Below are 24,189 nucleotides of genomic sequence, written 5' to 3' on the forward strand. Positions count from 1 at the left end.
AACGGGCATGCCTGTCCCATTTAGGTCCGTTCCACAAAAGTTCGCAAAAAAAAAGGGACTGGGAATGGTCGACATTGTGTAGGGCGCAAGTTTAAAACTTTGTTCCGCCTTGTAAAAAAATGAGGGCTGGGCAAGACAGGTCCATGGACTCTACAACTTTTTAGCTTAAAATTTCAAAAACTTATGTTAATGTCCTCACTCGCAAAATAAGGAGTAGGGCAGGGCCGACATATTAGAGGCTGCAAGACTAAAATCTTTGTCCGTTCCGCTAAAATGTGCGGACAAAACAGATACGCCTAACAGATCGAACCCGTTTTGTCACCCATAACTGCATCAATAAATTAACTTTGAAATCACCCATTTGAAATAAAATTTTCTTATTGGTTAAAAGAAAAACACAAAAATGTCTATATGGATTTTCATTAAAAAAAAGTTATATAGATAATCAAAAGCTCATAAAACAATTTCTTTATTCTTTTTCTTTTCAATTTCATTTTGATATATTATTTTGGGGTTTAATTGTTAGACATATGAAAATTTCATCACATACATATAATTATGATTGATCAAGCATTACTATATATGGGTATCCTACACATCTAGACACTAGTATTATTTGTATTAACTGTAAATAAAATGAAATAATGTAAAGGGACTAGTTAGCAAATTCACACAAAATGTAGCTAGAGTTTAGAAATCATTTGTGTGTTGTTTATGTGAATAAGATAAGATGATGAAAAACCCCCCAAATGAGTGGAGAGTATGCCATATGTTAAGCAAACAAGTGACATAAAGAGAGTAGTGAGTGGATCACCCCAAACACAAGAACCGGTCAAATCTAAGTACTAAACCTTCTATATCCGGTAGAAACACATGTTAGTTACCGGTTACTCCATTCCTAGGATATGTGAAAATGGTCAAACGTTTGGAAACAGTTACTTGTGAGGGGTTTAAGAACAACACAAAGGTTGTATGGTTTTTCAGGAGGTTTTTGTTGTTCATTCTTTCAGACATAATAGTACCACAATTCTCTAAGGTCAGAAACTTTTTTTTTCAACAACATTTCTTTTTAACTTTTAAAAGGGTACCCAAAAAATGTGATTTTTTTGTTTTTTGTTTTGTTTTCATGATTCAACACTAAAAGGTTTCTTTTTTTATGAGTATTTTGTACTTTTGTTTGGTTTTTCTTCATCATTTTGGTGTTACTTTCCCCCCCTCAATTTGCATTGTTTAATACAAATCTCCCTCCATTTCTTTTCTAGATTTATTCAATTTATTACTTTGTCAGATGTTGTTTCCTTAAAAGGGTCATTGGTGGTTTGAAGATCCATATGACCAATGTATTGAATAAAATGATTATTTATATTGTCATTGTTTCTTCATCAGTGGTTTTTCATAGTGATTTTTGTTTTTCTGTTGTTGTTGTTGGATAGTTAGGATCATTATGTAACAATTCTGGTTTTTGTTTGTTTTGAAAATGTTGTAGGGTATGTATCTGCTTCAGTTTCAAACCGGATAAGAGGCGAATACCTGTTCTTCTAATGATCATGTGCATGTAAGCTTTCAATACTTTTTGTTGATTTATATTCTTGTTATTATGGAGTATTTGTTTGATGTATTTGAATTTGATTATGTTTACAGGTTGTATAATAAGGGGTGTCTTCAGAACTCAAGGAAGCTGGTTTTATGTTTATCGAATGACTTTTTCTTATAGGAATGATTTTCTGAGATATGGTTATGCAGAAGAGGTTGGATTATGGTTTTAGTGGCTATGAAGTTCCTTCCGTTCCTCGAGCTTCGAGATCTCCTAGGGTAGGCCATTGATTTTATTCTCGTACGCTATGAAACACAGACATTGACACGTGGATATCGATAATCGTTTAAGAAAACGGAATTGATTCAATGTAGGTGTATGTGTCATATTAGTGTCGGACACCAGATAAAACTTCGATCAAAAGTGTTTGTGCTACTTATGTTCCCTATCATTAGTAACATTCTTATTGATTCAAATATACATGTTTAGGGGAGAGGTAAGATCAGGAAGAAACCCGACAGCAATCAGATACAGGCATTTGATATTTTGGCTAGTGTAGCTGGCAATCTCTTGCAGAAGAATCAGAGTTCGGTTCCTGATATTGCTGCGTCTGCGAAAGATCCTCGTTCTTTTTCTGGTATTAGTGTAAAGGAAAACAAACAAGACAATCAAGCCGGACCGTTTAAGGAGGAGCAATTTGAGCATGGAACTTGTAGTGAAGTTGTCTCCGGTTGTGTCCCTGGTTTGCAAGTGAATCATGAAAACCAAAGGTAAATGTTGAATTTCTACTTTGTTGCACATGCCGATGAAAAAAAATAGTTCAAAGATGAGCTTGATGTTTTTGGATTTTGGAAACGACTAACCTTACATCATGCAACAATGCCGTGTTCTATGAAACTTTCTGCAGAGTCATGGGCGATTCTTCTTTACACGAAAACCATCTTGAAGGACAAGGACAGAATGTTCTTGAAAGGGAAGATGAACGTGTGAAATTGAGAAATACGAACGAGAAAATCATCCGCATTAAAAACAGATCGGACGGATCAATAGAACCAGGCCAAAAAGCATCGAAAGATTGCAGTGCGGAAAATCACGTGGAAAAGCCTTCATTGGAGGGTCGTAGCCACATGAATCTTAATTCTTTACCAAATGGTTCCGGTACTAGGAAATTAATTAATAGAGATGATGACGAAAACTTTGTTAGGTGCACTCAACTGAACTCAAAGAATAAGATATCTGGATCACCCAGCTCGCCACCAGATATGATAAAGGTTAAGGATGCAAGTCATTTGGTGAATGGTTTGTAGCTTTACTCGCAGTTGATTTTTTGTTTAGTTTCGTGTTCCTAATCGTGATTGTCAAATAGTGGTTATAGCGGCACTATAACATTGTAGCGTCTAAGAAATTCAGCAAACCTCTATTTTCTGCTATCCGCGATTGATAACGCTGATTCAAGCAAAGCCATCTCTATTGATGCATGTATTCATTATTTTGCACATTCTTTATGACACAGATGAGAACAATAGCGGGGACAATTCTGTGCTTGAAAATTCCGAAAGGATGTATCCATTTAAGAAAAGGAAGTTTTTCTATCAAACTTCATCGTCTACGTCTGATAGCTGGTCACAATGTCAAGGCATAGTTGATTCTTCTAGTCCAAGGGTTAATGGTACAAACCACGGTGCAGGTGCAACAATGCATGGTTGCGTACTTCGCTTTTTTTACTTTTATTTGTAATCTATGTTTCCTTTTAGGATTGTTTTTTAAGTTTTGGCTCAATGACCGAAACTATTGTTTACAGTAATTGAAGAATCATCTTCTATGGCTGATCAACAAGCACATCCCGCGTCCAAGGGTTGTAATGGTAGGAAAGTTCACGAAATGATTTGACACATTTAAACAAATAATCCTAATTCAGTGTCTGTTTGGAATTTGAATCGGTTTATTTGAACTTATTTAGTGGCATAACCACTTGTGACACTATTTGGAAGAGCTTATGAAAATAATTTGACATGGTTTATTATGTACGTTGCAGTGAAGCTTAGCATAAAATCCTTTAAAGTCCCCGAGCTTTTTATCGATATACCTGAAACTGCGACTATCGGTTCACTCAAGGTATGTGATTAAACCTCATCTGATGATAGACAGCGATGAAAACAGCTTATGACATGTCCATAACCTCTTCAAGATAGCTTATAAAGTATATTTCAAATGTATATAAAGTAAGTGTCAGTAATAGTAACTACGATAAACAATCCATTCTATCGTTTTACGTGCGCTCACAATGTCTATTGGCTAGCTTTATTTTGTTAATATTTGCAGAGGACAGTAATGGAAGCTGTGACAGCTATACTTGGAGACGAACTACATGTAGGCATCCTTCTTCAGGGAAAGAAGATTCGAGATGACAGCAAAACTTTGATCCAGACCGGGATCTCTCAAGATGACAAACGTCATAGGTTAGGATTCATGTTGGAGCCAAGACATAATCGAATGTCATCGTCATACAACGACGACCCTTGTTTCCTAACCACTGGTTCACGACAAAAGCTATCTAGGTAACATTCATGTTTGGATTTCCATTGCAAACATATGCCTCAGAGAAGTTTTGTTACTAATTTGTTCGTTTTCAATAAACAGGCAATCGACGTCTTTAATGTTACAACAAGGAACACATAATGTATCTCGAGAACGTTCTACGGTCAAAATTGAAAATTGTGCGGAAGGTGATCTTAACGGGGTCTCCTCTCTAGGAGATACTTCAGCTAACAATAATAACATGTCAAAATGCCGCGCTCTGGTCACAGTTCCTGCCATCAACATGGATGCTTTAGCTGTGGTTCCGTATCGGCGCAAATCAGGGAATCCTGACTTTGGACAGCGCCGTATCAGGAGGCCGTTTTCTGTTCTAGAAGTAGAAGCATTGGTTCAGGCAGTTGAAAAACTAGGAACCGGAAGGTTTGGTTAATGATTCTTCTTTTTTGTAATTCTTATAATTGTGAATGGAGGTTGTATTAAATATTATGTGTATGTTGCAGATGGCGTGATGTCAAACAACGCGCTTTTGACAATGCAAAGCATCGAACTTATGTGGATTTGAAGGTGAAGGATTTATCGAACTTATGCTTCTCTATGTTCGAAACTTCTTGAAGTGCTAGAACGTGCATACTACGCGCGCATGCGTTAGAAAACTTCTCGAAGGGTTAGAATGTGCATACATACACGCACATGTGTTAGAAAACTTCTTGAAGGGTTTAGAATATGCATACATATGCGTGTGCGCACATAAAAAATAATCCACTCGTACTAATACACACACAAAAAGTGTGTTGATAACTACGCGCTATTTGCATTTTGGTAACTCTAACGCGATGTTTGGAATACTGCAGGATAAGTGGAAGACATTAGTTCACACAGCGAGAATCTCCCCTCAACAAAGGAGAGGAGAACCAGTTCCTCAAGAGCTTCTCGACAGGGTCTTAGCTGCTCATGCCTATTGGTCCCAACAACAATGTAAGCATCAACTTAAATCAATGTGAGCTTTTTACGATATCGAAGAAAGCAGAATCAAATCAGAACAACTTACACTACTGCAGAAGTATACAGTGTTCAGAAAGATAGTATATGTTAATTTCCATATATTTGCTTAAATATATATGATCCATAATATACCTTCCCTAAGCCATGTAATGGTTGAGGTGATTTGTACATGATTATTTGACCATAGAGTTACATTTTTATTCTTATGTACCTTATGGTCAAATATTGGTATGCTATCAAAAGCAAAACTAGAATAATGAAATATGTATAGGAGTTAACACCACATCACATGAATTTGTTACTTGTAACTTGTTGTTATCTTGAATACTACACATAAAAGAGTTACCTATGAATAGGTACAATTGAATATCTTCTATTGCAAATTGATGTAATGATTTCTCAATTAGAATATGTTCTCTATTTTTATTTTCTTTGGTCTTGTAATGATAATAATGTGTAATGGCAGTAACATTAAGCTGTTAGACTTGCAGAGGATACAATGATATCAACAAGTACAGACCTTACAGATTGGTATAACATACAAATAATTAGCTATAAGCTCAAATATTATTATCTATGGACTAGTCCAACACAAGAGTTGTTAACAGCTAGTGAAATTCAAACCTAAGACTTTGAGAGAAGCACACCCTCAAATCTCAAGTTTTCACTAACAGATCACCTCCTAGGGTTACCTATGTTTTGTCTTACTTGAAGAATTATATTATGAACATTGTTGTCACCCTCGTTAGGTGCACCAATTATATTCATTATTCCACCCATTTGTCTAATCAACACATGATACATGGTTGTAGTGTTTTTCGATCACATAGTTAAACACTGTCAACTTGAGGAGTAATCATATTCATCATTTCATGATTATTATCTATTTTATGCCTAAATGATTTCAACGTTGTATTAGTTATTAGAGAATTCATATGATTAGTTTTTTCCTAATCTATTCGAACTCCAAGATCCATTTCTTGATACTAATTAGAAAAATTATTGCAAGTTTTGAAGATAATTTCTCTTGAGGCATTTGATCAACGTCACGAGACAATTCCTCATGCCTAACACTATTGAATTTGGTGTCTGTATATAAATGATGCAATGAGATTCTTATAATTATGGTTGAGCTTAACTTAATTTGACAAAACTGGTTTGTAAGGGGAGGATTGTCCCCCACTTATAAACATATTTTAGGTCATATTTCATCTGACGTGAGAATCATTAACACATCCCCTCACACCAAACACTATTGCACTTGGCACATGGATATAAATGATGGATGGCATAACGGAAATAACTTGATAGTAGGTGGCCCAACAAATCTTGGATAGACTTCGATACTATCTTAGAATTGTGGTTAAACCTAACTCAACCTTACAAAATCGACTTGTAAGGTGAGGGTTGCCCAAACTTTATAAACACTACAAATTCATATGTCTAAGTAATGTTAAAATAATTCCACCTTTTCAAACCTAACACAATGAATATTTAGGAGCTTGCATTTGGATGCTGAATAAATCCACAATTGCTTCCTTTTTCAGTGTTGGGATTCAGAATGTATGCCTTCTTTCTTTAATATCTAGTAGCCAACCATTGTCCTAGTACTAGAATTGTAGTTTTGTTCATTCCTTTGGGCATATCTACATCAAATATAATTTGAGATCTAGGTACCCATACTCTTACGGGTCTTCTGCTAGTTCTAATAGGCTTTTTCTTGTTTTGTGTTTTTGCCTGATAGTAATGCCTAGGCTCAATCCAGACTTTTGGTTTATAAATTTTTTTGTCTTAGATGAGTCTTAAAATTAGTTTATGAACCCTTTAGATTCTTTGGTGCATATGGTCTTTGTTCTGGTTTATTCAGAATCTTTGACTTTAAGGTCATTGGTCATGGATCCCTTAGAACTTTGATAAATCTTTGAAGGGCTACCTCATGCTCATCTAATATTTTATCAGAAGCTTTATCTAAGAAAGCCTTATGATCTTTTTCAAGAGATTTAAATTTGTCTTGAGACATTTTTAATTCTTCTTTCAAAAGATCACAATCTCTCTTTAATATTTCCACGTGTCTTGCTTTTTCTTTACAACGACTCATCAGATATTGAATGAAATACCTCATCTTCTTCGTCTGATTCTGAACTAGAGCAGAATTCAGATTCTGCATCAATTGATGTGAGAGCCATCAACGCCAGATTTACTTATCATTCATCTTTGTCAGAACTTCCTTCATTATCAAGTTCATCCCACTTTTCAATGAGACTTTTCTTGAATCTGTTTCAGTCCTTCTAGAAGCTTCCGTTCTTTGACTTGTTCTTCTGTAAATCATGACAATCAGATCTGCAGTGACCAGGCTTGTTGCAGGTGTAGCAGATCTTTTGGTCATCTTCTTTGTCTTTGGAACTAGAGCTTCAGAAGCCACTACTTCTACCAAATAATCTCTTGTTCCTTTTGGCCATATGTTGAAATCTCTTAATGATAAATGACATTTACTCATCATCTGAGTTATCATCAGAAACTCATTCATCAGAAGCTTCTTCTGATTTGCTGGCTCTTGAGGATATGGAAGCTTTACCGCTAGATTTCTCAATAGTAGATTTTAAAGCTATTGACTTGGACATCTTCATAGGCTCATCTCCATTCAGTTCCATTTATGTCTACGAAGGTTTCTCATCATGTTTTCAAGACTTAAAGTATCCAGGTATTTAACTTCCTGAATAGTTGTAACTTTAAGTCTGAATCTCACAGGAAGACTCCTTAGAATATTCTTTACATGATCTACAGATGTATAAGTCTTGTTCAAAACATGAAAGCCTGATACAAGAACTTGAAACCTAGAGAACATGGTTTCAATGTCTTCATCATCCTTCATTTTGAAGAGTTCATACTGGTGAACCAGAAGATTGGCCTTAGCTTCTTTCACCTGCTAATTACCTTCGTAGGTAGCACGTAATGATTCAAAGAGAGTCTTGGCAGTTGACTTATTTATGATCTTTATGTATGCAGAGTGAGGTAGAGCATCAACAATAATACCTCTTACTCTGTGGTGTTTTATGTACACTTTCTTTTGAGCTGGTGTGAGAACTCTTCTATAAACAAACATTTCCACTCCAATTACTTGAATATCAATGCCATCCTCAAGGATGTCCCAAAGCTTAACATCAAGCCCAATGATTAGTGGATTAAATCCTCAGGTGAGGTAAATCACTCTAAGGGGGTGGACTGGAGTATTTTCATTAACAACGAACCAGGATAAAAATCATTGTGTAATTGTTTTTACCTTAAGAGTTTTTAAAGTCACACTTATTCAAACCCCCCTTTCTAAGTGTTTTTCTATCCTTCAATTGGCATCAGAGCGCCGGTTCTAAGGTGCAAGCACTTAACCGTGTTTATAAAAGATTCAGAAAGAGAAAAACGCTAAGTCAAGATGGCTAGTGAAATTCCAACAACTACATCTACATCTGGCTCTGCTGAGCAATACAATGGAAATGGTAACAATGGTTACACTAGACCACCAGTATTCGATGGTGAAAACTTTGAATATTGGAAAGATAAACTTGAAAGTTACTTTCTTGGTTTAGATGGTGACTTATGGGATCTTCTGGTGGATGGTTACAAACATCCAGTGAAAGCTAGTGGTGCAAAGCTGACAAGACAAGAAATGAGTGATGATCAAAAGAAGCAATTCAAAAATCATCACAAGTCAAGGACGGTTTTGCTGAATGCTATCTCTCACGCTGAATATGAGAAGATATCTAACAGGGAAACTGCCCATGATATATATGAATAATTGAAAATGACTCATGAGGGAAATGCCCAAGTCAAGGAGACTAAAGCTCTTGCCTTGATCCAGAAATATGAAGCCTTCAAGATGGAGGATGATGAAAACATTAAGAAAATGTTCTCAAGATTTCAAACGCTAACTGCTGGATTAAGAGTTCTTGACAAGGGATATACTAAAGTTGATCATGTCAAAAATATCATCAGAAGCTTGCCTAGAAGATGGGGCCCAATGGTGACTGCATTCAAGATAGCAAAGGATCTGAATGAAGTCTCTTCGGAAGAGCTGATCAGTGCCCTGAGGAGTCATGAAATAGAGCTGGATGCAAATGAACCTCAAAAGAAAGGTACGTCTATTGCATTAAAATCTAATTATAAAAAATGCACTAACGCTTTTCAGGCTAAAGAAGAAGATTATAAAGAATCAGAATCAGAAGAAGATGATGAACTGTCCATGATCTCCAGAAGGGTAAACCAACTCTGGAAAAGCAAGCATAAGAAGTTCAAGAACTTCAAAAGTTCTAAGAAGCTTGAAAAAGGAGAATCTTCTGGAAGCAGAAGATATGACAAGAAGAAGGTCACTTGTTTTGCGTGCAATGAGCCAGGTCACTACAAAAGTGAGTGTCCAAAGCTTCAGAAGGAGAAGCCCAAGAAGATGTTTCACAAGAAGAAAGGTCTTATGGCAACTTGGGATGATTCAGATTCATTAGACTCTGAAGGCGAGCAGGCAAACATTGCACTGGTGGCCACAGTTGATGATGGATCAGAATCTATATCAGAATCAGATTCTGAAGAGGTATTTTCTGAACTATCTAGAGAAGAGTTAGTTTCCAGTTTAACAGAACTTCTGGAACTCAAGGCTCATCTTAGTATCAAATACAAAAAGTTGAAAAAGCTATTTGATTCTGAAACTAAGAAGCTGGAAGTGGAAAATTCTGAACTGAAGGAAAAAGTTTTAAAATTATCCAAAGATATTGGATCTCCTTCTGACTCAGAAAAATCCATTCCTAGTCTTAACCATATTCTGAAAGAATATGACTTGAGCTTTAGAAAGTTATTATCTAGAAGTATTGGCAGAAGTCATCTTGCTTCTATGATATATGCTGTTTCTGGAAACAAGAGAGTTGGCATTGGTTATGAGGGTGATACCCCATACAAACTTGAACCTGTAGATGATATGAAAATCACATACAAGTCATTGTATGATCAGTTCAAGTATGGCCACTCCCATGATATTAGGCTCACATCACATGCCAAAAGCTTTCACATTACACACACTAAGAAGCATGTGACACAACCTAGAAAATATCATGTAACTCAGAATAAGGAATATCATGTTGTACCTCCTGTTGTTTATAATGCTAAACCCAAGTTCAATCAGAACTTGAGGAGAACTAACAAGAAAGGACCCAAGAAAATGTGGGTACCTAAGGAAAAGATTATTCCCATTGCAGATATCCTTGGCTGCAAAGAAGACAAAGGAAAGCATGTCATTGTACCTGGACTCTGGGTGCTCTCGACACATGACAGGAAGAAGGTCTATGTTCCAAGACCTGGTGCTTAAATCTGCTAGAGAAGTTAAGTTTGGAGGAGAACAGAAGGGCAAGATAATTGGCTCAGGAACCATAAGTACTGGTAACTCTCCTTCTATAACTAATGTTCTTCTGGTAGATGGATTAGCTCATAACTTGTTGTCCATAAGTCAATTAAGTGACAATGGTTATGACATAATCTTCAATCAAAAGTCTTGCAAGGCTGTAAGTCAGAAGGATGGCTCAATCCTATTTACAGGCAAGAGAAAGAACAACATTTATAAGATTGATCTTTCTGATCTTGAGAAGCAGAAGGTGACTTGCCTTATGTCTGTTTCCGAAGAGCAATGGGTCTGGCACAGAAGATTAGGACATGCTAGTTTGAGAAAGATTTCTCAGATTAACAAACTAAATCTGGTTAGAGGACTCCCAAATCTTAAATACAAATCAGATGCTCTTTGTGAAGCATGTCAGAAGGGCAAGTTTTCCAAACCTGCATTCAAGTCTAAGAATGTTGTTTCTTCCTCTAGGCCGCTAGAACTTCTACACATTGATCTGTTTGGCCCAGTCAAAACAGCATCTGTCAGAGGGAAGAAATATGGATTAGTCATCGTAGATGATTATAGTCGCTGGACATGGGTAAAGTTCTTAAAACACAAGGATGAGTCTCATTCAGTGTTCTTTGAATTCTGCACTCAGATTCAATCTGAGAAGGAGTGCAAAATCATAAAGGTCAGAAGTGATCATGGTGGCTAATTTGAGAACAAATTCTTTGAGGAGTTCTTCAAAGAAAATGGTATTGCCCATGATTTCTCTTGCCCTAGAACTCCACACCAAAATGGAGTTGTAGAGCGAAAGAATAGGACTCTACAAGAAATGGCCAGAACCATGATCAACGAAACCAATATGGCTAAGCATTTCTGGGCAGAAGCAATAAACACTGCATGCTATATTAAGAATAGAATCTCTATAAGACCTATTTTTAATAAGACTCCTTATGAATTGTGGAAGAACAAAAAACCCAACATTTCATATTTTCATCCTTTTGGATGTGTTTGTTTCATTCTGAATACTAAAGATCATCTTGGTAAGTTTGATTCAAAGGCAAAGAAGTGTTTCCTTCTTGGATATTCTGAACGCTCTAAAGGCTACAGAGTATACAATACTGAAACAGTGGTTGTTGAAGAATCAATCAATATCATATTTGATGATAAGCTTGGTCTTGAAAAGCCAAAGCAGTTTGAGAATTTTGCAGATATAGATATCTCAATTTCAGAAGCTGAAGAACCAAGAAGCAAAGTATCAGAAGCTGAAGATCTCAGAAGCAAAGGATCAGAAGATCAAGTTGCTGCATCTTTAGAGAATCTCATAATTTCTGAAGAGCCAACAGTCAGAAGATCTTCTAGACTCACATCTGCTCACTCAGAAGATGTCATTCTTGGAAAGAAAGATGATCCTATCAGAACGAGATCTTTTCTAAAGAATGGAAGTCATAATCATAATCAGAATCAGAATCAGAAGCAAAATCAATGTAAAACAGCTGTCACCAAGCGCTTTCTGATGGTGAACACGTGTTCACTCTATAGGTAAAAGCGTGCGTGCAACTGATGGGACGCCACCCTAGGTAAGTGTGCGAATCATTTCAAATATCACGTTCTCTCACCTAACGTCATTCATCATTTAATGCATTTGATTTCAATTGATTCTGTAACTGTTCACTCTCATAATTTCATTGCATTCTTTTTCAAATCCGCCTCTATATATTCATCTCACATCATAACGTTTATTCTTTTTCGCTCTCATTCTCTCTCCTCTTGCATGCATTTCTGCAATTTGTTCGCCATTTTCTCTAACCCTAAACACAAACCCAAGAAGAAAACCAGTAATCTCAGTTGTGCTCAAATGGCTGCTTCTTCATCGCAACTTGTCGGTTCCTCTTCTCAACAACATCAGCAAGAAGAAGAACAATAGATTGTTCCGGTAATCACTTGCTCGATTCCGAGGAATGAGTTAGAAGTAATTTGTGAGTTAATGGTTGATTTTGATAGTCTTGAAGAACACGAGTTTCATCTCAAGGATAACATGCTCTTTCAAGGATGGACTTCATTGTTTTCTGAGTTCTGTGGACCAGTTTATCCAGAACTGGTAAAAGAATTTTGGGTTCATGCAGTCGTATCCCCTAAAGCAATTATATCTTTTGTTCATGGAAGATTCGTTGTCATCACTGAGAACATTCTGAGAATGATGTTCGATTTGAGAAACCCTGTTGGTGTCTTTGAATCTGATCAAAGAACGGATTGGGATGCTGTTCTGACTGAACTATACACAGATGTGAAGAAAACAAAAGATGTCAAAGATATGAAGGACATTTACAAAGTATGGACCAAGATCCTTCTAGGGTGTTTCTATCACAGAAAAGCAACCCATTCTCCAAACTTTGTCAACAAAGAGCAATAATACATCTTGTACTGCATTGGTACTCAGAAGAAAGTTGATATCATTTACATCATTTTCAATCATATGTGGCATGTTGTAAAAGACTCCAGAAATGCGTTCAGAATGAAGAAAGGAAATATTATTCCCTTTGGAAGAATCATTACATATCTTCTGGTTCATACCAAGACTATTGAAGACTTGGAAGCTCAAGGAATCGTCAAGGATCTTGTCACTGCTACAAGAAGTTTCTTGAACGCCAACACCTTGAGAAAGATGAATCTTATTCAAGCTGTTAGGAATGTTCCTCAACCTCTCCTTGGAGCAAGAAGCAGAAGAAGCCTTTTTCTTGCTGAGTTTGAAACATTTTTCAGAAATGAGCTGCCAGAAGTTAAGGTTCAATATCTTAACACTCTCAGGGAAGGTGGTGCCAATAATGATCCCACTGGAGTAAGTCATAAGAAAGCCTCCACTTCCAGGCCTGCAGTCTGAGAAGATGTTTCAGAAGTTGCTCCAGAAATTGCTGTCAACAAAGAAAGAAGAATGACCCAGTTGGATTGTAAAACGGGTTGTGTTATTTTCCCATAGGGTAGCAGCCACGGTACTGTTCATCATCATCACTATTCACAAAAAAATCGAAGCTTGTACGATCCCATGGCGAACTAATCCCTAGTGTTGATCTACTGTTCATGTTCCACCGAATCTTTGAGGTTTTATAATTTAATCCCAATTCTTTTCCCTTTCAATAATCTTATATATGTGTTGCATGCTTAATTCGATTCATACATAATATTATTGATTTAATTCGATCAGTTTATGTTCCTTGATCTGTTTCGTGATTTAACGTTGCTTTATCGTTAACTTACGTATGTCAAATCACGTTTGCTTAATTCATGAGTGCTGAATCCGTTTGCTTAATTCGGATAATAGGAATATAAACCATATAGCATCAATTGCACTTGTTTATTGTTTCTGTAATCGAATAGGGGATAGAATTCTCTTGGGGATTAGATTTATAATTATCAATGATAAGTGGGGAACCCGAACAGTAGAACAACTTATTTTATAATCACTTTTCAAAATCACTTATTTTCTCTTTTTGTTAAATCGAACCTTAAACCAAATCCTCCTTTAATCGTTATTGTAATTAGTTAATAAGAATAAGAATCCTCGTGACACGATACTTGAGTTAATTTGTCGCTGTACTACGCTTTTTAAAGTTACTCGTTTTTGATCCGTGCGCGACAACGGATCAAATTGGCGCCGTTGCCGGGGAATCATTTATTTGTTTTGTTTTCTTTCAATTTTTTATTTATTTGTTTTGTTTTCTTTCAATTTTTTTCAGCTCTTAAAAAAAGTATATTTTTTAAAGTTTTGGGCTATAGATTAATATGAGGTTAGTTGTGGAGACTTGGGAAAAGTTCACAAGATCGGTATCGTCTTAATACCGTAAGTCTCCTGAGTATGGAAATTGTTTTAAATACTTGTTATGACATAGCCTTGAATTATCATTCTCTAATAGCTTTTGAGTAGTTTATCTTTGCAGTCGGCACCATCTCACACATGCTCTACGTAAGGAAGCCGATGAAAATAAGTGAGTGATCCAATTTTTATTTGAAAAAAAAAGAAAAAGAAAAGGAATGCACCTTCTAAGTTTGGCGACTCTCACCCGGTCACTTAACCCAACGGTTGTAGAACCTACAAAAAAAATTTCAAGTCCCGTTGTTAGTTGGTTCAGAGGTTTCTGGAGTTGAACTTGGTAGGGAGGATTACGGTCCGATCCCCCGCAACTACAATTGGGAAATAAAAGGGGTATACCACTTAGGTACCAGAACCCCATGCAAAAAAAAAGAAGAGATCAGAGTCACTAACCGGTAGCCTTACTATGAGTGTGTGGAGATAACAGGCTTAATGTGATTGCGCCAGAATGAAAAAGAGTAAAAAGGAGGATGAGTAAGTTAGACTTTGGCATAATAACATGATTCGAAGTGGTTTGTATGTTCAGGAGGCTTATGACCGCACAATTGCGGAATTGTGTTCCTACGATATCTTTAGTGTGAAAGATTAGTACCTATTGATGCAACCTTAACCGCAGAAGAGTTTGTAGTCTGGAATGAGTAACAGATGTTGTGTGTTTCTTGAGTTTGATTTAATTTTGCTCGGAGTGCAAAAGTTCAAGTGTGGGGGAATTTGATCAGTGCATTTTGATGCACGTTCTTTTATGTTTGTACTTAGGCATTTCTATGGTTTGGTTTATTTATTTTTCTATTTTATTATGTTTTTATATTTTAATTTATTTTTATTGTTATTTGATTTTCGTATTTAATTTTCAGCTTTAGCAGTCTGCACGGAAACGATCATAACTAGAGCTCCGGGAATCCGATCGAAGCGTTCTAGTAATCGTCGGAAAGCTAAGAAAAGGAGCTACAATTCTCGTGTTGAAGTCGAAGTCAGATTCGGAACGGATATTTTCCAGAATTTTGTTTGAAGCTGCAGCATTAGTTTTATTTAGTTTTGGGTCGATTAGTTTGGGCCTGAGTAATGTTTGTTTGACCAAGTTCGGTTATGACCCAAATTCTTGTCTCTCCCATTTTACCTAGGTCTGGCCGTATTGTTTACATTCACGTTTACTTTTCACGACGGAATTTGGAAAGCTTCGTACGTTTGTAATGGAGAACTAATTACAAGGCAAAATATGCTGATTACGAGTTCCATCATACTTTGAGGTTATAATAATTTTAATCAAGTTTCTATTCCGTTCAATTATATTATGTGATTATTGTTTGCTTAATTCAATTTTCATATAGTCTATTGATTTAATTCGATTGTTGTATGATCCTTAACTATAATCACGTTCGCGTTTGCTTAATTCGTTATCGTGTTTGATTAATTCGCGTTTGCTTAATCCGCGAGGGCTTAAATCCGTTTGCTTAATTCGGATCATAGGAACTTACAACATATAAAATTTGTTGCGCTTGTCAGTAAGTTTTGTAGTCGAATAGGAATGGATTAGGAGATTGAAATTATAATAATCAATGATAAGTCGGAACCGAAATCAGTGGATTAGCCGTTTTAGCTTATTTGATAATCAATTATTTACTTTGTTTTTCATAATAGAATCCTAAACTAAAATAAACCCCCCCTAAATCAATTTACCGTCGGTTAGTAATAACTAAGAATCCTTGTGAGATGATATCCGAGTTGTCGTTACTGCTAAACTACCGTTTTTATAAATTACTCGTTTTTGATCCGTGCGCGACGGCGGACCAAATTGGCACTCCGAGCAAAAAGAAAAACCAAACAAAGAAAGCACAAATACATCAACAGTTACTCATCCTAAGCTACAAATCTTCTTCGGGTAAGTTTGCATCGACAAGTACTAATCTTGCACACTAAGGATATCGTAAGAACACTAACCACAGTTATGCAGACATAAGCCTCCTAAATACACAAACCAATTCAAATCATATTATTATACCATAGCCTAACTTACTCATCCTTTTTGCTCTTTTTCATTCAAGCGCAATCACATTAAGCCCGTTATCTCCACACACTTATAGCAAGACGACCGGTTAGTGACTCTGATCCTTTTCTACGCGGGGTTCTGGTACTTACGTGGCATAAACCTTTGTTTACTCAGTTGTAGTTGCGGGGGATCAGACCGTAATCCTCCCTACCAAGTTCAGCACCAGAAACCGCTGAACCAACTAACAAAGAGTCTTGAAATCTTTTTTTTAAGGTTCCACAACCGTTGGGTTAAGTGACCGGGTGAGGGTCACCAAACTTAGAAGGTGCATTACCTTTTTCTTTTTTTCTTTTTTTTCTTTTCGGAACATTCACTTATATTCATCGGCTTCCCTGTGTAAAGTGTGTGAGAGATGGTGCCGACTGCTGAAATAAACTACTCAAGAGCTGTCAGAGAATGAGAATTTAAGGTTAAAACATAATAAAAAATTCAAATCGATTTCCATATGCAGGAGACTTACGGTGTTAAAACAATACCGATCTTATGAATTTTTCCCAAGTCTCCGCAAACTCGACTCAAATCAGTCTATAGCCTAAAACTTTCAAAACGATGCATTTTTTTTATATTTTTTTTAAACTGAAAACAAAACAAGAAAACAAAAAAAAAAACAAAAAATTTGAAAGAAAACAAAACAAATAAATGATTCTCTCCCCCACACTTAAGACATACATTGTCCTCAATGAAAGAACATAAATATAAAATAAGAGTGAGAGAAAGGAAAGAACACACTCGAGGAATCAAGGAGGATAAGTGATCACATAAGCTACTTTTCCCAAAGAGAGATCTTCTACATTCTCTTCTTCCAAAGTGGGGCTCTCATGGAGTAGCTTTCGGTAATGCTCATCGTCCTTAAAAAGTAGTTTAGCTCCTTCGCCTTTTATTCCAGGATCAAAGAATTTTCTTCTAAAAGTAAAAGTGTCAAATGGGCACGTGAAGAAGCTCTCATCTTCCACAACATCAAGGAACCAAAGGTCATGGGGCTGCCTCACTACTTTTGTTGCATCTTCAAGTGAGATCCTATGCACACACGTGGACAGACTAATATCATAAATGTCATCCAAGGTCCATCCAATTCCTTTCTTATGCTTCTTCAAAACCTGAAATTCCTTTAGATGCTTATGCGGATCCTCGCCTGCAAAACCATTAAACCTGATAGGATGAAAAACTTATCACTGTACTGCAGCCGGTATTGCAACCCTGAAAATCAACAAACACACCACAAAAAAAACAAGAAAAATCCTAGAAATAACACTATACCTATGACTCTAATATCGGTTAATAACAACAAGAATCCCCGGCAACAACGCCAATTTGGTCCGCTGTCGCGCACAGATCAAAAATGAATAATTTATAAAAACGGTAGTTTAGCAGTAACGACAACTCGGATATCGTCTCACAAGGATTCTTAGTTATTACTAACCGACAGTAAATTGATTTAGGGGGGTTTATTTTAGTTTAGGATTCTATTATGAAAAACAAAGTAAATAATTGATTATCAAATAAGCTAAAATGGCTAATCTACTGATTTCGGTTCTTATCATTGATTATTATAATTTCAATCTCCTAATCCATTCCTATTCGACTACAAAACTCACTGACAAGCGCAACAAATTTTATATGTTGTGAGTTCCTATGATCCGAATTAAGCAAACGGATTTAAGCCCTCGCAGATTAAGCAAACGCAAATTAATCAAACACGATAACAAATTAAGCAAACGCGAACGTGATTATAGTTAAGGATCATACAACAATCGAATTAAATCAATATACTCTATGAAAATTGAATTAAGAAAACAATAATCACATAATATAATTGAACAGAATAAAAACTTGATTAAAATTATTATAACCTCAAAGTATGATGGAACCCGTAATCAGCAGATTTTGCCTTGTAATTAGTTCTCCATTACAAACGTACGAAGCTTTCCAAATTCCGTCGTGAAAAATAAACGTGAATGTAAACAATACGGCCAGACCTAGGTAAAATGGGAGAGACAAGAATTCGGGTCATAACCGAACTGGGTCAAACAAACATAACTCAGGCCCAAACTAATCGACCCAAAACTAAATAAAACTAATGCTGCAGCTTCAAACGAAATTCTGGAAAATATCCGTTCCGAATCTGACTTCGACTTCAACACGAGAATTGTGGCTCTTTTTCTTAGCTTTCCGATGATTACTAGAACGCTTCGATCGGATTCCCGGAGCTCTAGTTATGATCGTTTCCGTGCAGACTGCTAAAGCTGAAAATTAAATACGAAAATCAAATAACAATAAAAATAAATTAAAATATAAAAACATAATAAAATAGAAAAATAAACAAACCAAACCATAGAAATGCCTAAGTACAAACATAAAAGAACATGCATCAAAATGCACTGATCAAAGAACAAAGCGTAAGTTTGATCGTCTTTCTGTTAACAAGGAGAATGAAAATCAAGAAGAAGGTGCGGCAGTTGTTGATGAGAATGTTGCTGTGGAAGAAGCTGTAGTTGAAGAAAATCAAGAAGTTTTAGTTGAAAATGAGAATGTAGAACAAGAAGATGCTGAGAAGAAGAATAAGAAGAGGAAGTCGAAGAAAGAAAAGAAAGCAGAGGATGAGAAGGAAGTTGAAAAGAAGAAGAGGAAGAAAAATAAGAAGAAAAAGGAAGTTGTTGTTCAAGAAGAAGAGATTCAAGAAGCTGTGAATCAGCAAGTAGAAGAAAATCAAGAAGTTGTGGATAAAGAAGAAGAAGATAGATTGGAAACTGCCAGAAAGAGAGAAATTGCTCTGGGCAAGGTAAAATCTGTCTATGAGAAGAAGAAAAGAAAAAGGCTTGAAGCTGATTCTGAAGGGTCTTAGAAGATATCCAAAGGTATACATATTTCTGAACCTATCTCTGTCTCTGTTTTAAATTCAGAATCTGTACCAACAGAAGTTCCGGTTACCCCTCAACCAGAAAATCAACCAGAAACAGCCCCAGCAGAATCACCCCAACACACCAATGTTCTCACCCCTCCTTCTTCACCCATTACCAAAGTTCTTACTCCTCCTCCTTCACTCACAACCAACCCTGTTTCTGACCATTCCATTGATACACTCGTCCTAGACATTCAACCCCTTCAAACTCTCTATCCTCCTCACTCAAATGTCTCCATTTCTCAACCTCCACCTCATGCAAACTATTCCCCCATTGCTAACCCTGTCACCAACAATTCACCAGAATCAGACTCTAAGAGTACTGGCTCTATGGCTCAATTGTTTCGTGAATGCAATTTCACTCCTAAACCTCATCCTGAACCTGAGCTTGTGGTATTGGACGCTGAGTCAGAAGAAGTAGAATCCTTTCTTTCTCTTGATAGAGAACCCCAACCCTACTTCTTTCTGAACCCAGATTCTGCTATCACCAGACTCAAATCCCGCCGGGAATTTTCTGTTGGTGTACGTTTTGAGTCGTTAAAAATAAAAATGGAGACAGGTTTAGAGACATTGAAGGCCGCACATCATGCCAGGATGGATGATGTTGAAATGAGAAATCTCTGGAGGATCTTCGGAAGGAAGATGAACTATGAGTTATGGAAGCTTCAGAAGGCGTGTGAAGCAGAAGCTCCAGATCATCTTGGTTTTCTGAGATCATATGAAGAATTCTGGGTCAGTCATCTCAAGTGCAGATATTGCCTTGAAGAAAAGGAATTTATTGATGAGCTTGCAGAAGATGTGTCTGACCAAGAGCCTTGTCTTGCCATGGTTGTATGGAAGCCCCCATACTCTGTTCTGACTGGAGATTTCCAGTGGTTATTCAACTGGCTAAGGGAGAATCCTTCTAAGAAGGCACCAAACATGGTAATTCCTGAGGTTGTCTACCCTTCAGAAGTTGCTGCTCCTACTCCACCAAAGAATCTGGCTGCAATTCTTCAGGCTCTAGAGAATGGAGATTCTGATCTTCCTACCCCAGATTATTCTGAAGATGCTTATATGGTAGAAGCTGATGCTGAGAAACAAAGTGCTGAGAATCATCCTACTGAGAAACTTCCTGTTGAGGAAAATCAATATGATATTCTCATGATAGATGCTTCTGTTGGGCATGTTATTCCACTGAATGATGGTTGTGAAGCTTCTTCTGGTGAATCCTCTCTTCTGGTGAAGACTATGGAGGCTCTCCAAAAGAATCAAGCTGATCTAGCTTCTCGCTTGGATAAGCATGAAGACACTCACACTGAGTTCCGCTCATTCATGAAGAAGCAATCTGAAAGCACTTCTGAGATTCAAGGCCTTCTAGCCAAGATAGTCTCTAGGCTAGGCTAGTCGTAGTCATTTGGTCTTAGTTGTTTCTTGTTTCTTGCATCTGTTTCCTGCATATGTTTTGTATCTTCTGATATATCTTTTGATGAATCAATGAAATCTTCTCTTCTCTCATATTATCTGTTTTTCATCTGAATCTTTTATGCTTTTTGATGTTATGACAAAAAGGGGGAGAAAATGTGATAATTGATTTGATTTATTATATCAGTTGCTGGGATTAAGTCTCAACATTTCTAACTTTATTTGCAAGTTCTATGTCTTTGAGATTTTTTACAGGATTGAAGTCATTCTGAAAAAGCTCAACATGAGAAGCAAAGACATGGGGAAAAGCAATTATGTATAGAAACATGCTCATGGAAATTGAAGCAAGCTTAGTGCTGTGAAGCTTCAAGATCAGAAGCAAGAAGGAAGAATGTTCTGATATTCTTGTGATAAAATATGCTCTAACACATTCTTATCCCTTATATGTTCTGATACATATGTTCTGATACATATTATATGTTCTGATACATATTTCTTTTAAGAACTGTTTGCTCTGATACATGCTCTTTCTTAAAAGTATGTTCTGATTCATTCATGCTCTGACTTTTGTTGTCTAGTTTGTTCTGAAACATTTCATGATGTAAAGATGCTTTGATGATGCTCTGATACATTCAAGAATGTTCTGATACAATCAAGCATGCAATGATTCAAGAAGAAATTCAAAGCTCTGAAGCTGTCCTATGGAAGCAAGAAGCAGAAGCTCTGAATGTTCTAAAGTTCTAGGCAAATGTGAACGTCTCAACTGAAATGGAAAATACTCAGGGAAGTCTTTTAGTTATAAATTCTTCCAGTATTTGTTTCAGGGGGAGATTGTTATTCTCAGGGGGAGACATATTCACACACTATGTTTATATGCTTATGCTATAACTGTGTAATTGTCTTTAGCCGTCTGATATTCTGATTGCAAATTCATATCAATTATATATGTTTTTGTCATCATCAAAAAGGGGGAGATTGTTAGAACAAGAATTGTTCTGATCAATATTCTTAGTTTTGATGATAACAATGTATATGAATTTTGCTTAAGACAATGTGGTACTCTAATCCTATGCAATTTCCATTTCAGGAAATATATAAAGAGTATGCACAAAATCAGCGCAAGAAGCACTGACTCAGAAGGTTCAGCATGCAACATCAGAACATGCTCTCGCAAGACATCAGAAGATGGTTAAGCAGAATCAGAACATGGTCTATTGAAGCATCAGAAGAACTTGAGTTCAGAAGCAGAAGCACTGAAGTTCTTATGGTATCACTCTAGAAGCACTTCAAGTCAGAAGATAAGAAGATGCTCTGCACCAAGCTGTTTGACTCTGATTAATTCAAACGTTGTATCTACAAACATCAGATCAGAATCAAGTACAAGATGGCAGGCTACGCTGACTGACAAAAGGAACGTTAGAAGCTATTAAAGGCAAAGTCAGTAAAAGCAGGAAAAGCAAGGCTCGAGGTAGTTGACAAAAGAGTGAAATATTAAATGCAATGCTGTATGGATCACGCAAAGCATTAAATGCTCCCAACGTTCATCTTCTCAAAACGCCTATAAATAGTGAAGTTCTGATCAGAAGCAAGGTTACCAATTTACGAACTTTGTACAAACTTGCTGAAACGCTGTTGAATCAAAAGCTATCAAACTTCATCTTCAACCTCATTTCATTGTAATATCTTAGTGAGATTTCAGCCTAGAACTTAAGAGAAATATCACAGTTGTGATTATAGCTTATTAAGAAGCAGTGTAATACTCTTGTAAGAATTTGTTTACATTAATTTGTAAAAGGTTCCTAGAGTGATCAAGGTGTGATCAAAATACTCTAGAAGACTTAGAAGGTATCTAAGTGGAAAACCATTGTAATCAAGGTTGATTAGTGGATTAAATCCTCAGGTGAGATAAATCACTCTAAGGGGCTGGACTGGAGTAGTTTCATTAACAACGAACCAGGATAAAAATCATTGTGTAATTGTTTTTATCTTAATAGTTTTTAAAGTCACACTTATTCAAACCCCCCCTTTTTAAGTGTTTTTCTATCCTTCAATTGGCGTCAGAGCGCCGGTTCTAAGGTGCAAGCACTTAACCGTGTTTAGAAAAGATTCAGGAAGAGAAAAATGCTAAGTCAAGATGGCTGGTGAAATTCCAACAACTACATCTACATTTGGCTCTGTTGAGCAATACAATGGAAATGGTAACAATGGTTACACTAGACCACCAGTATTCGATGGTGAAAACTTTGAATATTGGAAAGATAAACTTGAAAGTTACTTTCTTAGTTTAGATGGTGACTTATGGGATCTTCTGGTGGATGGTTACAAACATCCAGTGAAAGCTAGTGGTGCAAAGCTGACAATTCAAGAAATGAGTGATGATCAAAAGAAGCAATTCAAAAATCATCACAAGTCAAGGACGGTTTTGCTGAATGCTATCTCTCACGCTGAATATAAGAAGATATCTAACAGGGAAACTGCCCATGATATATATATGAATCATTGAAAATGACTCATGAGGGAAATGCCCAAGTCAAGGAGACTAAAGCTCTTGCCTTGATCTAGAAATATGAAGCCTTCAAGATGGAGGATGATGAAAATATTAAGAAAATGTTCTCAAGATTTCAAACGCTAACTGCTGGATTAAGAGTTCTTGACAAGGGATATACTAAAGCTGATCATGTCAAAAAGATCATCAGAAGCTTGCCCAGAAGATGGGGCCCAATGGTGACTGCATTCAAGATAACAAAGGATCTGAATGAAGTCTCTTTGGAAGAGCTGATCAGTGCCCTGAGGAGTCATGAAATAGAGCTGGATGCAAATGAACCTTAGAAGAAAGATAAGTGTATTGCATTAAAATCTAATTATAAAAAATGCACTAATGCTTTTCAGGCTGAAGAAGAAGATTCTGAAGAATCAGAAGAAGAAGAAGAAGAAGATGAACTGTCCATGATCTCCAGAAGGGTAAACCAACTCTGGAAAAGCAAGCATAGGAAGTTCAAGAACTTCAAAAGTTCTAAGAAGCTTAAAAAAGTAGAATCTTCTGGAAGCAGGAGATATGACAAGAAGAAGGTCACTTGTAGTTTCCTTTAAAATGCTTTTTGAAAGGAAACATGTCTATTCACCCCCTATAGATCATATCATCTCCATATTCTCTCCAAAAAACATATTCTTGGAATTTTATGACTCGCCAATATATAGAATTCTCTTTATGTCTTTTGATGACTTGCATACACCTAGAATTTCCTCGAGGTTCGCACTTTTAGAATTCAATACGAACAGATTTAGTCATACCTTCATGTTTGGAATTCAGATGGCAAACTTCTTCCTTCAACTTAGAGATAATTACAATGAGACAAGTTTTTTTTTTTTGAAGAAATGTCATACCCTAAGATTTCACCTATCATTCATCATCACATCATTTGCATCTAACCAAGGATCACAAGCATGACACTCTCCTATCCCCTTAACCCTTTGGTTAGACTTTTGTGGGAAATCACCAAGCACCCTTTTTGTTTATTTTTTTCATCTTTACTTGCTTATA

The 24,189-nt window shown here is 36.5% G+C and overlaps 1 protein-coding gene across 3 annotated transcripts; it reads left to right on the forward strand.

Moving 5' to 3' along the window:
- Positions 1 to 770: 770 nt before the first annotated feature.
- LOC131630233 (telomere repeat-binding protein 5-like) lies at positions 771 to 5,443 on the forward strand. 3 transcript variants are annotated; one of them, XM_058901017.1, is made up of 12 exons: positions 771 to 1,036; positions 1,487 to 1,555; positions 1,642 to 1,812; positions 2,024 to 2,304; positions 2,442 to 2,833; positions 3,048 to 3,236; positions 3,336 to 3,398; positions 3,570 to 3,649; positions 3,857 to 4,092; positions 4,175 to 4,492; positions 4,573 to 4,636; positions 4,924 to 5,443. In XM_058901017.1, exons 3-12 carry the CDS (start codon positions 1,732 to 1,734, stop codon positions 5,071 to 5,073), a joined length of 1,854 nt encoding a protein of 617 aa, XP_058757000.1. In that variant the 5' UTR covers positions 771 to 1,036; positions 1,487 to 1,555; positions 1,642 to 1,731; the 3' UTR covers positions 5,074 to 5,443. The 3 variants fall into 3 exon arrangements, with proteins under 3 accessions (XP_058757000.1, XP_058757001.1, XP_058757002.1); XM_058901018.1 differs by having other exon boundaries at positions 3,048 to 3,221; XM_058901019.1 differs by having other exon boundaries at positions 3,048 to 3,203.
- Positions 5,444 to 24,189: the final 18,746 nt, after the last annotated feature.

The sequence above is a fragment of the Vicia villosa genome, unplaced genomic scaffold (assembly GCF_029867415.1).
Source record: "Vicia villosa cultivar HV-30 ecotype Madison, WI unplaced genomic scaffold, Vvil1.0 ctg.000663F_1_1, whole genome shotgun sequence".
Classification (NCBI taxonomy): domain Eukaryota; kingdom Viridiplantae; phylum Streptophyta; class Magnoliopsida; order Fabales; family Fabaceae; genus Vicia; species Vicia villosa.